General features: G+C 44.2%; 2 protein-coding genes across 5 annotated transcripts in view; both read left to right on the top strand.

The window, feature by feature from the left end:
• Positions 1-4,256, top strand: LOC105480271 (SS18 like 2). Its single transcript, XM_011738872.3, has 3 exons — positions 1-198; positions 756-832; positions 3,679-4,256. The coding sequence occupies exons 1-3, from the start codon at positions 130-132 to the stop codon at positions 3,764-3,766; spliced, it is 234 nt and encodes a 77-aa protein (XP_011737174.1). The 5' UTR covers positions 1-129; the 3' UTR covers positions 3,767-4,256.
• A 7,736-nt stretch (positions 4,257-11,992) lies between these two features.
• The window catches only part of LOC105480275 (natural killer cell triggering receptor), a 49,051-nt gene continuing 44,121 nt past the window's right edge, over positions 11,993-16,922 (top strand). For 3 of the 4 annotated variants that reach the window (XM_011738879.3, XM_071091503.1, XM_071091502.1), the window contains exons 1-2: positions 12,007-12,154; positions 12,360-12,440. In XM_011738879.3, the coding sequence (XP_011737181.3) occupies positions 12,383-12,440 (58 nt within the window). In that variant the 5' untranslated portion in view covers positions 12,007-12,154; positions 12,360-12,382. Of the gene's footprint in view, positions 12,155-12,359; positions 12,441-16,922 lie in introns of all 4 variants that reach the window. The other variant, XM_071091504.1, reaches the window with a different exon arrangement.

Genomic DNA, 16,922 nt, shown 5'->3' on the forward strand with positions numbered 1-16,922 from the left:
CCACTCACAAATGACGTCTCTTCTGTCCCCCGCCCTGTAGGCGGGAGCATCTAATCAACGTCGACAGCGTAGGCCCCACCTTTCGTGGGTCGAGTCGCTTGGCGGTCGTGGTTCCGGAGGTTCCTCGGGATGTCGGTGGCCTTCGTACCGGACTGGCTGAGGGGCAAGGCGGAAGTCAATCAAGAGACTATCCAGCGGGTGAGCATCCACGCGGGCGGGCGGGCGAAGAGAAGAAGTCGGGATCCCGAGTGGCTGCGGGGTGCGAGAAGCATCCTGTGGAGAGCGGCCTCCCAGCTCACTGTGAAGAGTGCTGAGCAGCCGGGGTGCGGGGTGAGATGGGCACGAAATCAGCACAGGCGCCGGGGCAGGATAGCCCGGCATGGGGTTCTGTCCCCCGCGGTCCAGACGTCACACTGCACTAACCCTTTCTCTTTTTTTTTTCTGCCCCCCGAGACGGAGTCTCGCTCTGTCGCCCAGGCTGAAGTGCAGTGGCGTCATCTCGGCTCACTGCAACCTCCGCCTCCTGGGTTCAAGCGATTCTCCTGCCTCAGCCTCCTGGGTAGCTGGGATTACAGGAGCGCGCCACGCCCGGCTAATTTTTGTACTTTTAGTATGGGGGTCTCACAATGTTGGCCAGGCTAGTCTCGAACTCCTGACCTCGTGATCCGCCCAGCTCGGCCCCCAAAGTGCTGGGATTACAGGCGTGAGCCACTGTGCCCGGCCTGCACTGACCCTTTCTTTCTCTGATCTTTCAGCTCCTTGAGGAGAATGACCAGCTGATCCGCTGTATTGTGGAGTATCAGAACAAGGGCCGGGGGAACGAGTGCGTCCAGTAAGTGCCCCCACCCCCGCGCCCCTCACCTGTGGGTAGAGGGGAAGCCTGTGTGATACGGTGCTTTCTCGAACTAAGAGTCTTGGGTGATTGATCGCAATTAAGCCCCTCTTTGAACTGAGGAAAGAGAGCCCCAAAGAGTTTGCTAACCTGCCCAAGACCATACAACAAGTACACTGTGGAGCCTGGAGTCAGACGTGGCTCTTTCTTCAAAACGTGAATTATTCTCACTGTAAAACCTCCTTCACTCAAAGCTATGCCAGCTAATGACAACAGGGATGGGGGTGGGAGCACACAGAAAACTAGGCTCAGGAGATTGGAGCCAAGGCCCCTTTCTCATCTTGGATCCGTGCCTCATCCTTTCTCTGTTAAGTGAAGGGGTCAGGCCATTTGACTGCTAAGCTCCCTCTCATTTCTAACTTCCTGTCAGTCTGTTAGTGACACACACACAAAGACAAACAAAGGATTTCCGAGTTAAGTCAAAGGTGAATTCTGCATCATAGTTTAATGCACTCCCTAAGCAGATACCAAAATGAGAGAAAATAGAATCTGAGTCTCTTTTCCGAATTTACTCCAGGTATTATGCCCGTTTTTTTCTTTTCATTAATTTTTTTTTTTTTTTTTTGAGACAGTCTTCCTCTGTTGCCCAGGCTGGAGTGCAGTGGTGCAATCTCGGCTCACTGCAACCTCCACCTCCGAGGTTCAAGCAATTCCCGTGCCTTGGCCTCCCGAGTAGCTGGGACTACAGGCGTGTGCCATCATGCCCTGCTAATTTTTGTATTTTTAGTAGAGACGGGTTTCACCATGTTGGCCAGGATGGTCTCAAACTCCTGACCTCAGATGATCCGCCTGCCTCAACCTCCCAAAGTGTTGGAATTACAGGCATGAGCCACTGCTCCCGGCCTTATGCCCATTTCTTATAGAAAAATATATTATTTCATTGTTACTGAAGAAATGTTTCACAATCCCTACCCCCTAGAAAAATTACCTACAGTCCCTCACTGAATACCTTAATAGAACAGTAGAGATACCAATTTTTGGGTAAATCTTTACATCTGACTCTGGCATTTGGTAATTTGATTTTTAAAAGTTTATAATAAATACCTTCTCCTTTTTCTATATGAAAAATGGTTGCAAAACCTTCCATTTGGTACAGTAATTCGCAACCCAAGGGTAAGAAAGTTATCAAAATCTCCTAGTGGGATTTTTCAATTGCACAGGCCATGCTTTCTGACCCCTTGTCTGATTTATTTTTCTGGGTGAAGAACTCTACCCCCCCTATAAACTTACATTGATCATGAAAATGTTTTGTCCCTTCTTGAAGTTGTTGAACAGATATTTTATAAGTACAGTTGGTCCTCTGTATCCATGGGTTCTGCATTGCATTTCAAAAATATTGGGGAACACAAAACAATAAAAAATAGCAACACAACAATAAAAAGCAATATAGTATAACAACTAGTTATATGGCATTTAAATTGTATTAGGTATTATAAGTAATCTAGAGAGTATTTAAAGTATGTGAGCCAGGTGTGGTGGCTCACACCTGTATTCCCAGCACTTTGGGAGGCCAAGGCGGGCAAGACCTTGAGGTCAGGAGTTCAAGACCAGCCTGGCCAACATGGCAAAACCCCTTCTCTACTAAAAACTAAAAATACAAAAATTAGCCAGGCATGGTGGTGTGTGCCTGTAATCCCAGCTACCTGGGAGGCCAAGGCAGGAGAATTGCTTGAACTTGAACTCGGGAGTTGGAGGTTGCAGCGAGCCAAGATCACCCCACTGGACTCTAGCCTGGGCGACAGAGCAAGACTCCATCTCAATAAATAAATTAATTAATTGAAGTATATGATATGGGAGGATGTGTGTAGGTTATGTACAAATACTATGCCATTTTATATAAGGGACTTGAGCTTGAGCATCCTCGGATTTCGATATCTAAGGGGAGGAGGGAGGTGGCCTGGAACCAATCCCCTGTGGATACCAAGGGACAACTGTACTCCTGGTACCAGGCACAGTTTCAGACTCTGGGAAATCCGTAGTAAAACAGACACTAGCTCTGCACTCATGGAGCTGATATTCTAGACTCTAGAATCTATAAGAAAATGTATAATTAGGCACATAATAATGAGTGCTTTGAATAAGAATAAAGCAGAGTAAGTCGGGGGAGGAGTGCTATTTTATACATGGTATGTCTGATAAGGTGATATTTGAGTAGAGACCTGGGGTAAGGGAGCCAGCTATGCAGTAGTAAGGCATAGTGAGATAAGTAAGACAGAGAAAGCATCAGGTAGAAAAGCTCCCAAGTAGGAGTGTGCTGGATATCTTCAAGTCACAGGAAGGAGGCCACTGTGGCCAGCATTCAGTAAACAAAGGTATAGCCATAAGAGATGAGATCAGAGGGGGGGTACTGGAGGCCCCAATCATGTAGGGCCTTACTAGGACACAAGAACAGCTCACCTTTACTCTGAATGAGATGGGAGCCTTTGGAAGGTTTTGAATAGACGTATAACAACATATAACATGATCTTGATTTAAATTGTACAATGATCTCTCAGACTGTTGTGTGGAGAATAAAGTAGGGTGCAAAGATAGATCTGGGAGACTAGGTGTCTACTGCAATAGTCCAAGCAAGAAATGATGGTAGCTATGAAAGTAATCAGTGAGAATGGGTGAGAATCTGACTATATTTTCCTTAAATATGTTAAACAAGAAGGTTGATAACAGTGAATCATCCAGTTAGTAGATGAGCCATTCCACTAGAGCGGGTAAATTATTTTCCAGTTTTTTGTTCATGGTCGGTAAAAACAAGCCTCTGATTTTTGCCTGGTTTTTTTTTTTGCCCATAGGTACCAGCATGTGTTACATAGAAATCTCATTTATTTGGCTACCATTGCAGATGCCAGTCCAACCAGCACTTCAAAAGCAATGGAATAATCTTTCAAAAGCAATAGAATAATCTTCCATTTGGCTGTCATGAGGAGTAATTGAATGTAATCCATCTCTTACAAAATGGAGACAGGGTCTTTATCAGCTCAACTGGTTAAAACATGAATGAAACCTCCGTGGCTCTTTCAAAAAATGTGAAAATGTGAAGAAAGCTCCTAACTTAACTGTATTCTCAATGTAAATATTTTTTAAATAATTAAGCAAATCCCTCAATAAGTTGAGCCCAGGTGTCCTCTTTCCTGAACTTGGAGCATGTTTGGACAACAAAGACATCACTGGGATGTTCAAGTCTACTTTTTAGTTTCAACCTGAAGAGGAAACTGAGTAGGTGTTGGGCAGGAATTGGTGAGACTCCTGACTTGAGACCTTGCTAAATGGACATGTAACTGTATGCTCCTTCCTACCAGTTTGCAAATGTGGTCCCCCTGACTGCTGTTTTCAGACTGCTTTGAAATAAAGCTTATTTTTCTATAAAATACTGATGTGGAGGTATAGACGTTTTCATGTAATAAGTATTCCATTTGGTTTTCAAGAATAACTTTGAGGACTTAACTGTAAGGTGTATAACAACAATGCTATTATCATTGCCAACAAAATGAATAGTGATTTCTAGTTATTGTCTAATATCATCTGATAATAGATGTTTAATTTTCTTCAGTTATCAGATAGTCTTTTTGTTGATTTATCTGAACCAGAATCCAAACAAGATTCACACATTGTATTTTGTTGATGTTCCTTTAAGTCACTTAAAGAATACTTAATAGTTCCTTTTTTTATTTATTTGTTGAAAGAACTAGGTGTTTACCCTAGAATTTTCTCATGTTCTACATACAGTTGTATCTCTGTAGTGTTGTTAACCATGTGTCACTATCATCCACTTTTCCTGTAAACTAGTAGATCTAGAGGCTCATGCAGACTCATGTTCTAATATTTTTAGCAGGAATATATTAGAAGGTGATAAGTACTTGCTTTTGCATCACACAAGGAGTGACCTGATTTATTTTCAAGTTCCCAACCAGCCTTTCACTTAAATTATGATCCACCCAGCTTTGATCTGGTAATTAATTAGAGATTACATAATGAGGATTTTCTAATGTATCATTCTTTCTGACTTTATTAGCTGTATTCTATAAACAACTTTCACTCTTGGAGATTTATCTGAAAGATGAGGCAAAGAGATTCTTGTAAATATATCCAAAATTAGAAGTCCAGGTCCCTGCTCCTTTTTTTTGGAGTCAAGGGTTGCAACCTAGGGCAACTGTAAAATACATGTAAATAGTGAAGAGATAACTCATTTTGAATGCCAGCTCTATCCCTTAACCTCTGAAAGCTCTGTTTCCTCACTACTAAAGTGAGGATAATGAAAATAGCATCTGCCTTCTGAGGTTGTGAGATTGAGATAATGTGGCTGAGAACTGGGCACATGTTAATCTATGTTAGCGCTGATGTGTTAGCTGAGGGCTCTGGCTCTTTCTTTTTTGTTTTTCCTTTTTGGTTTTTTTTTTTTTTTTTAAACGGAATCTTGCTCGGTCGGAGTGCAGTGGGGCAGTTTTGGCTAACTGCAACCTCCACCTCCCGGGTTCAAGCAATTCTCCTGCCTCAGCCTCCCAAGTAGCTGGGATTACAGGCACGTGCCACCATGCCCAGCTAATTTTGTGTTTTCAGTAGAGACAGGGTCTCACCATGTTAGCAGCGCTGGTCTGTAACTCCTTACCTCAGATGATCCACCTGCCTCAGCCTCCCAAAGTGCTGGGATTATAGGCATGAGCCACTGTGCCCGGCCAGCTCCGGCTCTTTGTAGGCCCTTTCAGATCTGAGAGGGAGCTTGTTTCTTTGCTTCTTCACCCAATCTGCTATCTTATGGTTTTAGCCCATTTGTAGTCTTCCTCCTCCACTATTCATGGGGTTGGTACCATATTCTATACCAGCTGGCACAAGTGGGCTGCTCATGGGCCTGATCTGGTCAGCAGATGTGTTTGGGCTATGCAGTGTTTTAAATTTTGAGTTAGTTGATAACTAAAAATAAGAGGGGCCGGCATGATGGCTCATGCCTGTAATGCCAACACTTTGGGAAGCTGAGGTGGGAGGATCACTTGATCCCAGGAATTGAGACCAGCCTGGGCAACCCAGGGACACTCCATCTCTAGAAAAATAATAATTTTTTTTTAAAAAGAGGATTTCCCATTAAAGTCTGGATTTCTAGTAATGCTGGACTTGCAGATCCACAGGGTAGCCATCAGCAGGAGTGGAATAGGAGCTGTCCCCTTTATGAGGCAGCTTGAGTTGTTTACCTAGAGCCTGGCACACATAGACACTGGGATGAGGCCATCAGACTAGCACTGGCTAGAAAGTGAGCAGGGGCTGATGTTTCAGTTTGGGTTTTCCCTAAAGCAGAGCCTGAGACAAGGCCTTGGGAGCAGGTAGTTTTATTTGGGAGATGATTTCAGGAAGCATGAGTAAGGCAGTAGGGAGATTAAGATGGGGAGGAAAAGCCACTAAGAGTGTTACTGAGGTCACTCCAGTAAGCAATAGGGGCTCAGTTCTGTGGGATTCTCTGAGAAGCATTTAGAATGTTCTAGAACTGTCTACCTGAGAGACACTGGTTGGGAGTTGCCTGCAGGGGAGCTAGCTCCCCTGTACTAACAAGCAGCATTTGTGGCCATGTGGGTCCCTAGATGTCAGAGAAGATAAAGTGAAAAGGTGCAAAGCAGGCCCCCAAGGTTGGCTGCTGCCAGCACAAGGTGATGTGACCTTGCAGGAACCTTCTCTATTGGCTGCAGCACATATCAGAGGCAGGCAGGGCAGGGCGGGACGGTGGGGCGGTCTGTGGTAGCACCAGAGGCTCCTCTGCTGGGCTCTGAGCAAGCCAGTGGGGCCTGGCAGTTAAGAGCAGCTTCCTGCGTGGGAGGGGGAGCAGCCTTGAAGACAAGCCCAGCTCTCCTCCAGTGGAAAGGGGGTTTGTGACCTGCTATGTTCCCCTCCCTTTGTCTTTTGTAATGATGTTTTAGTCTGCAGGCAGAGGACTGAATCAGGGCAAATCAGAAGCCTCTGAGAACAGCCAAGCTGCTTTAGCCACAGGCTGCCCTTCATTCCAGAGAGCCCCTCCCCGGGGAGACACCTTGGTGAAGCTGATGCAGGCCAGCAAGCTATCTGGACTCCAGCCCATCTCCAGCTATTTGCTTCAGAGGCAGCCTGAAGCACAAGCATTTGCCATCCCTCTTGAAGGACCTAGGAATCAACAGCATTGTGAAAGTTGATTTAAAAACAAAAACCCAACCAAACAAACACCAAACTTGAATAGAGTCTGACCAGATTCAATTAACCACTTTCCCTTCTCAGAGGACCTCCTGCTTCAAGAGTTGAGCCTCTACTCAGCCTATCTGAGCCCATCTCTAACCTGTGGGGTCAAACTGATCTCCCAACAGCCCACACAGGGTCTCAGCCTGTTCTCTTGGGTTTCCAAGCTTACCTCTTAGGAGTTGCAAGAGTGGTGGCTTCTGCCGCTATCACTCTCATGAGGTGAGGATATGACAGCTAAAACAAAGAGATCAGATAATTTGAGATCAAGCTGTATTCCACAAAATGTTAAGCTATTTTTCCACTTCCTCATGAGGCCTCTTGACATCTCAGTTTGACCTCTCGGGACTCCTGGTAATGATAAGGCTAGAGAGGAATTGATTAGTGCTATCTCATGTGCCCCTAAACCTTTGCAATATACCTCTGTTACTGAAGGTGATCTGAGTACATTTCTTTTTTTTCTTTTCTTTCTTTTTTTTTTTTTTTTTGAGAAAGAGCTTCGCTGTGTCTCCCAGGCTAGAGTGCAGTGGCGTGATCTCGACTCACTGCAACCTCCACCTCCCAGTTTCAAGCGATTCTCCTGTCTTAGCCTCCTGAGTAGCTGGGACTATGGCTACGTGCCACCACACCTGGCTAATTTTTGTGTTTTTGTAGAGACGGTGTTGCCAGGCTGGTCTTGAACTCCTGACCTCAGGTGACCCATGCGCCTTGGTCTCTCAAAGTGCTGCAATTACAGGTGTTAACCACCGTGCCTGGTGGGCCAGGTATATTTCTTACGCTGGGTACATACTGTCTTCATTTTATCATTATTCTCTTATACATATAATGTTTTGAATCTATTCTATTTGAATAAAGCAATTTTACGAAGTTTGTTAATCTGTCATCTGTGTTCCCAGTGAAAGTCCCAAAGATCCTACTGGAATCTGGATGTTCTGTTGAGTCACTAGGACTTTCTCCTTCCTTCTTAAATCCAGGGGAGGTGGTTTTCATTTCTGTTGTGTTTAGGTAATTCAACAAATATTTATTGATTGACTACTATGTAAAAAGAACACCATGGTGAGGAAGCCAGGCAATGCCCCTGCTCTCATGGAACCTTTATTCCTGCTGGGAGGGAGGCAGACAATAAAGTATAAATAAGGACAGCTTCACATAGTAATAAGTGCTTTGCAGAGCTAAACACAGTGGCTCATGCCTGTAATTCCACCACTTTGGGAGGCTGAGGTGGGTAGATTGCTTGACCCATGAGTTTGAGACCAGCCTGGGCAACATAGAGAGACTCTATCTCTACAAAAAAATTTTAAGAAGAATTAGCCTAGTGTGGTGGTGGGGACCGGCAGTCCCACCTAGTTAAGAGGCTGAGGCAAGAGTTCAAGGCTGCAGTGAGCTATGATTGCACCACTGCACTCCAGCCTGAGAAACAGAATGAGAGCCTATGTCCAAAAATTAATTAATTAATTATTTTATTTTCCCGAGACTGGGTCTCACTGTCACCCAGGCTGGAGTGCAGTGGCATGATCTTGGCTCACTGCAACCTCTGCCTCCCGGCTTCAAGCAATTCTCCCACCTCAGCCTCCCAAGTAGTGGGGACTACAGGTACATGCCTTCACACCTGGCTAATTTTTGTATTTTTAGTAGAGACGAGGTTTCACCATATTGGCCAGGCTGGTCTTGAACTCCTGACCTCAAGTGATCCACCTGCCTTGGCCTCCCAAAGTGCTGCAATTACAGGCTTAAGCCACCACACCCAGCCTATATATACTTTTTTTTTTTTTTTTAATAGAAGTGCTGGCCAGGTGGGGTGGCTCATGTCTGTAATCCCAGCACTTTGGGAGGCCGAGGCAGGCGGATCACGAGGTCAGGAGATCGAGACCATCCTGGCTAAAACGGTGAAACCCGGTCTCTACTAAAAATACAAAAAATTAGCCAGGCTTGGCAGCGTGTGCCTGTAGTCCCAGGTACTTGGGAGGCTGAGGCAGGAGAATGGCGTGAACCCTGGGGGCGGAGCTTGCAGTGAGCCGAGATCGCGCCATTGCACTCCAGCCCGGGCGACAGAGCAAGGCTCTATTTCAAAAAAAAAAAAAAATTAGAGGTGCTTTAAAGAGAATTGTAACAGGATGACATGTTGAGCAGTGTTTGTGTGACTACTTTAAATTATAGAGTAAGGGATGACCTGAGGAGGTAACACTGCGGCTGAGACATGAACAGCAAGGAACCTGACACATGACCATCAAGGGAACTAGCCATGCAGGCAGAGGCAAGAGCTAAGCAAATATCCTTCATTACAACTGTTTTTTTTTTTTCTCTCGAGTCCATTTATAGAGTAATATTCACCTGTGTGGTCATCGATTCAATTATAACGTGAATCCTCATTTGACCAGGCCCTGAGCTTGGCTCTACTGTGAGGAAATTAAGGAGGGAGGGCACTGGGCCCTACTATAAGGGACCTCCTAAGACTGACAAGATAAAAAAAGACTCACACCCTGGCACAGACCAGGGCACCATGCAAGCCCAGAAATGCCTGAATGATCATCCAGACATGGAGGCTGCAGGAATTCCACACGGAAATTATCAAGTGCTTCCCGTACGTCAGAAAACGTCTGCGTTTCTCCATTCCTAAGCACTCCCTTGTTTGCAAACAACAAAATGACTTGCCAGTTGTGGCAGAAGCTATCAGCATTTCACTTTCATTTATTGAACTTTAACTTAACTGAACTTTATTCTTCTAACTGTGCTCCAGCCGAATCCCAACTGTCCATATTGCATCTCTATTCTTGAGGATATTTTCCTAAAACTGGAAATCTGCTTTGCCCAGGTGTAGCAGGCCAGAAGAACCTAATGATTATCACCCCGGGAGCATCTCTCAACCAGGGACTCTCAAGAGATATCCTCAGGTGGGATAATCCTGACATGTTTCTTCTGTATGTGTTCCCAGAGTTCCCCAGCAGGATTACGTTCCAATCAGCAACTGCGGTAGCTGGTTAATAGCACACCTGCATTGGTTATCATCCTTTTTTTCACCTATGGTAATTCCTGGACAAATCTTAAATAGAATTAGTTTATGATCCAGTGATTCCATTTCTGGGCATATACAAAAAATAATTGAAAGCAGATTTCAAAGAGGTATTTGTACACCCACGCTCATAACAGCACTATTTACAATAGCCAGAAGGTAGAAGCAATCTAAATATCCACTGACACATGAATGGATAAACAAAATATGATATATACATACAATGGAATATTATTCAGCCTCAAAAAAGGAAGTTCTGACATGCTACAACATGGATGAAATGGAAGACATGCTAAGTGAAATCACCCAGTTACAAAAGAACAATTTTTTTTTTTTTTTTTTTTTGAGACAGAGTTTCACTCTTGTTGCCCAGGCTGGAGTGCAGTGGCATGATCCCGGCTCACTGCAATCTCCGCCTTCTGGGTTCAAGTGATTCTCCTGCCTCAGCCTCCTGAGTAGCTGGGATTACAGGTGCCCGCCACCACGTCCTGCTAATTTTTTGTATTTTTAGTAGAGATGAGGTTTCATCATGTTGGCCAGGCTGGTCTCAAACTCCTGACCTCAGGTGATCCACTCGTCTAGGCCTCCCAGAATGCAGGGATTACAGGAGTAAGCCACCGCGCCCAGCCTAAAAGAACAAATATTGTATGATTCTACTCAAATATGAGTAGGCAGATACTAGAGTAGACAAATTTACAGAGAGAAAGTAGAAAGCTGGCTGCCAGGAACTTGGGAAAAGAGGGAAATGGGGAGTTACTGTTTAATGGATACAGAGTTTCAGTTTTGCAAGATGGAAAATGTTCTGTGGATGGATGGTCGGTACTGAGGGTTGCACAACCGTGTGAAATACAATTAATGCCAGTGAACTGTACACTTAAAAATGGTTAAAATGGCAACTGTAATGTAATGTATATTTTATAGTTAAAAAACTTAAACGATAGTGTGGTACTGATACACAGATCATTGGAACAAAAATCCAGAAATAGACCCACACAAATTTGGTCACAAGGCTAAGGTAATTCAATGTGTAAGAGTCTTTTCAACAAATGGTAATGGAACGACTGTATATCCCGATAGGAAAATGTGACACTTGACAACATAAGCAAAAATTAATGCTATTAGATCATAGACTTACACGTAAAAGACTATGTAAAACATATATGAGAACACAGAATATCTTCACGAACTTGAGGTAGGCAGAGATTTCCTAGCACAGAAAAAGCACAAACCATAAAAGATTGACTTCACCAGAATTAAAAACAACTTTGCCAAAAACATACTCAAAACAATGAAACGACAGGCCCAGACTGGGAGAAAGACTTCGCAATCATTTATGTAACAAAAGATTTTTATTCAGAACATACATATATCTATCTAACAAAACATTTGTATCCAGAGCTGCTAAACACGAAGAACCAGATTTAAAAACGCGCAAAGACTGGAACTGAAACTTCAGAAAAGATGCAGAATGGCCAGTAAGCACAGAACAGAAACGGTGCCAGTGACGCTGGTGCCAAAGCGGGAAGGAACACATTCCTCAGCCTAAAAGACCTAACAGTAGGACACGGACATAACCATCCCCGGCCAACAGGAACACAGAGTGACACGACCTCTTGGCTAACGAAAACTCAAAGCCTCAATTCACTCAGCTCCTTCACAGAGCTCAGAAACAGGGAAGTCTGGCGGTATCCGAAAATGCCGCAGACGCTCACAGCCGGACGAGACGGAGGGCGCAGGCGCATCCACGGCTTTCACATTGGGCGACTGACTTCAAAGCGGGGGGCAAACAGGGAGCGCGCAGGTATAGGAGCGCCGGCTGGAGGCTCCTCGAGAGCTCCCCAGACACGCCCCCGAGCGTGCGCCCCCGCTGCCACCACCTCCGGTTGACCACCCCCATCTAGACTGTACTCTCGCGGTATTTGTCCCGACTCTCGCGGGATTTAGCGTGGCTTTGGGAGGCCGGGCCCGGAGGAGGAGGTGGCGTTCCGTTAGCGGCGTTGGGGTCTGGCTGCAGTGGCAGTGCTTTCTCCTCTGCTCACTGGAACCCGCTCAGGCTGGAGGCCAGCCAGGTGAAGAGCTCGCCCGCATGCGTACGCGCTGCCTGGGAGCCGCGAGGCCTGGGGCGGGAGGGGGCCTCGTCTTGGCCTCCTGCGCTGTTGCGACGGGCCGGCGTGAGGCACCGTGGCGCGGACTTCGTCTCAGCCCCGCCCTCGCCCCTGCCCTCGCCCCCGCCCTCGCCCCTGCCCTGACCGCTTTCCTCCCCCTCTCTCCCAGCTCTTGCCGCCACCTCGGTCGCGATGGGGGCGCAGGACCGGCCGCAGTGCCACTTCGACATCGAGATCAACCGGGAGCCGGGTGAGCTGGAGACTGGGGAGCGCTGCTGGGGCCGAGGCCTGCCTAGGCGAAGGGGAGGGGTCTACCGTCAGTAACCCTCCCCCCGTCCTTTTTGGGAGCGGGTAGGAGGCGCAGTCAACTTTCCATTTTCTCTTGAGAGAAAATCAGTGGGAGAGGAAGGTGGCCTGGGCACACCCCAAACTCGCAGTCCAGGCCTCTTCCTCCCAAACCCCACACCGCCCCCTGCATCTCCGGACTGAGTCCTAGTAGCCAGCCTGGCGCCAAGAAAAGGAGGTGCAGTTCTTTGAGGACTTTTTCTCTCCCAGTGTCTCCGTGGGGCAGACACTTCCGATCCGATTTCCGGTTATCTTGCTTGGTGCCATGAAGTTTCAACTAGTAGGAAATGTGTGTTTCCTAATCACGATATATCACTACTTTAATGTTAACGCTGCCTCTATTTTTCCTTAAGAATCTTTAGCTAGAATTTCGTGTTTCCTGGGAAAATGGCTTAATGAACGTCCTTTGTGATAAACCAGAGCATTCTGTATCAGCAGAATTGCAGCATGCATGCACTTAGCGTTACTGTTTTGTCTTTTGGGAGTCCAGCCATTTGTTAAAGTGTATTTTTTTGAAAATGAAACATTTCCTTCTAGAGCATAGTTACTTTATTCTAAGTAGCAGAGCGTGCAGGGTTTCAAACTGTTTTCTTAGGTTTTTTTGTTATCTGTGACAGAAGTTTTAATTGGAGGCATATATATACACTGTGCAACATCTTGTTCTGCATATTCTTATGAGAACCTGCTACTGTTCTAGGGTCTGGAGATAGAGCAGCGCATAAAACAAAAGCCACTCTTCCTTTTATAGTTTATATTCTATTGGGGGGAAGACAGACAACTAGGAAGAAAACAGTGACTTGCAGTTGGGATACTATTTTAATAAGTTGGTCAGACAAGGCCATTTTGAGAAGATGACATTTAAGCAGGTATCAGAAAGAGATGAAGTGAGCCATATTTAAGAAGAGCATTCGTGGTAGAGGGAAACAGCACAGCCCTGAGGTGAGAAGTAGTATACAGTCAGGCGCCAAATGACATTTCTGTCTCTTAACAGTGGTCTTATATAGAATACTTTTTTTGTGTGTAACTTTTTAATGTTTACCTATGTTTACATACACAAATACTTCATTGTGTTAAAGTTGCCTACGGTATTCAGTGGAGTAACATCCTGTACAGGTTTGTAGCCTAGGAGCAAATAGACCATATAGCTTAGGTGTGTAGTAGGCCGTACCATCTAGGTGCGTTTAAGTACATTCCATGATGTTCACACAATGATGAAATTGCCTAATTACACATTTCTCAGAATCCGTCCTGGTTATTAAACAATAGAGGACTGTACTTGCATGTTTGAGGGACAGCAAGGTGCCCAGTGTGGCTGGAGTAGAAGAGGGAAGAGAATAGTAGGAAAGGGCCTGTAGGACTGACTCAGTGAGGTAGGAAGATATTAAAGAGTTTTGAGCAAAGGAATGAGATAATCCTAAAAATTTGGTTGCCTTCTCTCTCTTTAATGTTTTTAGCCTTGATTGATCTTTGTTTTTAAGTTAGAGTTACTAGAAAGCCTTGATGGACTTTAATCTTTATTCTGTAGTGAATCCATGCGTCAGATAACAGGGTTATTTTTTGTTAAGAATTGAAAATAGGCCAGGCTCGGTGACTCACGCCTATAATCCCAACGCTTTGGGAGGCAGACGCGGGTGGATCATTTTGAGCTCAGGAGTTCGAGATCAGCCTGGCCAACATGGTGAACCCCATCTCTACAAAAAATACAAAAATTAGCTGGGCGTGGTGGCTCTCTTAGTTTTTGCCTGTAGTCCCAGCTACTTGGGAGGCTGAGACTGGAGGATTGCTTGAGCTTGGTAAGCGAAGGTTGCAGTGAGTAGAGATTATACCACTGCATGTCAGCCTGGGTAATGGAGCGAGACCCTGTCTCAAAAAAAAAAAAAAAAGAAAAGAAAAGAAAAATAGTAGATTGCTGAAAGATAAAAGTACGGTGGCGCTCATACCAGTAATCCCAGTACTTGGGGAGGCTCAGGCAGGAGGATTGCTTGAAGCCAGGAGTTTGAGACCAGCCTGGACAATATAGCAAGACCCTGTCTCTACAAATATAATTTTTTTTAGTCAGCCAGGCATGGTGGTGCTCACCTGTACTTGGAAGTGTGAGGTGGAAGGATGGCTTGAGCTCAGGAATTTAAGGCTGCCATGAGCTATGATTGCACCACTGCACTCCAGCTTGGTCAACAGAGCAAGATCCTGTTTCTAAAAAAAAATTCAAAAAAAAATTTAAAAAGCTTAAGAAAGTACAAGTAAAAATTTCTGTAGTTATGTTAAGTACTCCTTTCCTAGTAAATGTTGAGGTCCTAGATTTGCACATAACCTGTGTTGTGAAAAATCTCCAGAAATGAACCTCAGTCCTCAACATCCAAGGTAATTCATTGTGATAGATGGGTAGATGTGATTAGCACTCTTGAGAATGCTGAATCATACAAAACAAGGAATGCAGTGCTTACATTGTTCTAGGTTTAATCATTTAATAATTGGCAATTTCATATGATTCAGTCTCATAAAATACTAGCACTTTTTGAGTATATTAACTAAATAGTGGGTTTTATACAACCTTTTTTTTTTTTTTTTTTTTTGAGACGAAGTCTCACTTTTTCACCCAGGCTGGAGTGCAGGGGCGCCATCTCGGCTCAGTGCAACCTCCACCTCCCAGGTTCAAGCATTTCTCCTGCCGCAGCCTCCCCAGTAGCTGGAATTACAGCATGCGCCACCACCCCTGGCTAATTTTTGTATTTTTAGTAGAGATAGGGTTTCACCATCTTGGTCAGGCTGGTCCGAACTCCTGACCTCAAGTGATCCGCCCACCTCGGCCTCCCAAAGTGCCGGTATTACAGGCATGAACTACTGCACCCAGCTGATTTTACACAACTTTTAAGGATCACTTCACTTGTATGAAGTATCGTATCCTGTTTTGTAGGATTTAACCATTAATACATATGTCAGTATGTATTTACTCAAGTAATACTCTTGACTACTTGTATAGTTAATAATTCACTTGATATAAATACAAAACAGTATCTTTGATTTACTTTGATAAGGAAAGATCATTTTAAGAATGGCCACACTGTCCACATGAATGAGAGATGAAGAAGTATTGATAAAAATTCAGGTGAATACAGCACATTATGTCTTTTCAATTACTGTCCATAGAAATGTGCACATTTTATAGCAAATAAGTTAACTATTGAATTATAAAGCCACTGAATAAATGCAGGTATATATTTTAAAAGTCTTTAAATTGTGTATGAGTTTTTCTCTGAATCTATTAAGATGGTTTTTGAAATGATTCCAGGATTGTTCCTTATAATTTTGTTTAGTCATTTAAGATTTTGATTTAATAGATGTAAGAATATTTACATCGTCTCTTTTTTTTTTTTTTTTTTTGGTCTATTCGTAAGTGTTGGTAGTTTGTGGGGTTTTAAAAATTTGTTTGTTTGTGTTTGTTTGTTTTTGAGACGGGGTCTCACTCTGTCGCCTAGGCTGGAGTGCAGTGACACAATCTTGGCTCACTGCAACCTCCGCCTCCCGAGTTCAGATGATTCTGCTGCCTCAGCCTCCCGAGTAGCTGAGATTATAGGCACCTGCCATCACACCTGGCAGATTTTTGTATTTTTTAGTAGAGACGGGGTTTTGCCATGTTGGCCAGGCCAGTCTCAAACCCCTGACCTCAGGTGATCTGCCCGCCTTGGCCTCCCAAAGTGCTAGAATTACAGGTGTGAACCACCACGCCCAGCCTGTGGTTTTTATTAATAAGAAATTGGTGCATTTTATCTAAGTTGTCAAGTTTATGTGCTTAGAGTTGTTTGCCACAGCCTCTTTTAATATCTGTGGAGTCTGTAGTGATGTCTCTTTTCATTCCTGATATTGATAATTTTGCCTTTTGTCTTTTTCCTTTGTCAGTCTGACTAGAGGTTTATTCATTTTACATTTTCAAAGAACCGGATTTTGATCTGATTGAATTTTGTTTCTATTTTTGTTTTCAATTTCATTGCTTTCTTTCTTTCTATCTTTCTAATGCTTGCTTCAGTTTTTATTTTGTTCTTTTTCTAGTTTCTTAATGTTGAAGCATAGATTGTTGATTTGATGCCTTTTTTTTTTTTTTTTTGAGACAGTCTCAAATGACTTCTAATTTAATTCCATTATGGCTAGAGAACACACATGATTTCAGTTCTTCGTGCACTTGAAAAGAGTATACATTCTGCTGTTTTTGTGTAGAGTGTTCTATAAATGTCAGTTAAATCCAGTTGGCTATTAGTGTTGGTCAGTTCTTTTATATCTTTTCTGATTTTCTGCTTGTTTACTGATTACCAAGAGTATTGAAGTCTGCAACTATAATTGTGGATTTATCTATTTCTCTCCTTTTTTTGTTTTTTTGTTTTTGAGACTGAGT

Source organism: Macaca nemestrina, chromosome 2 (assembly GCF_043159975.1).
Source record: "Macaca nemestrina isolate mMacNem1 chromosome 2, mMacNem.hap1, whole genome shotgun sequence".
In the NCBI taxonomy this organism is placed as follows: domain Eukaryota; kingdom Metazoa; phylum Chordata; class Mammalia; order Primates; family Cercopithecidae; genus Macaca; species Macaca nemestrina.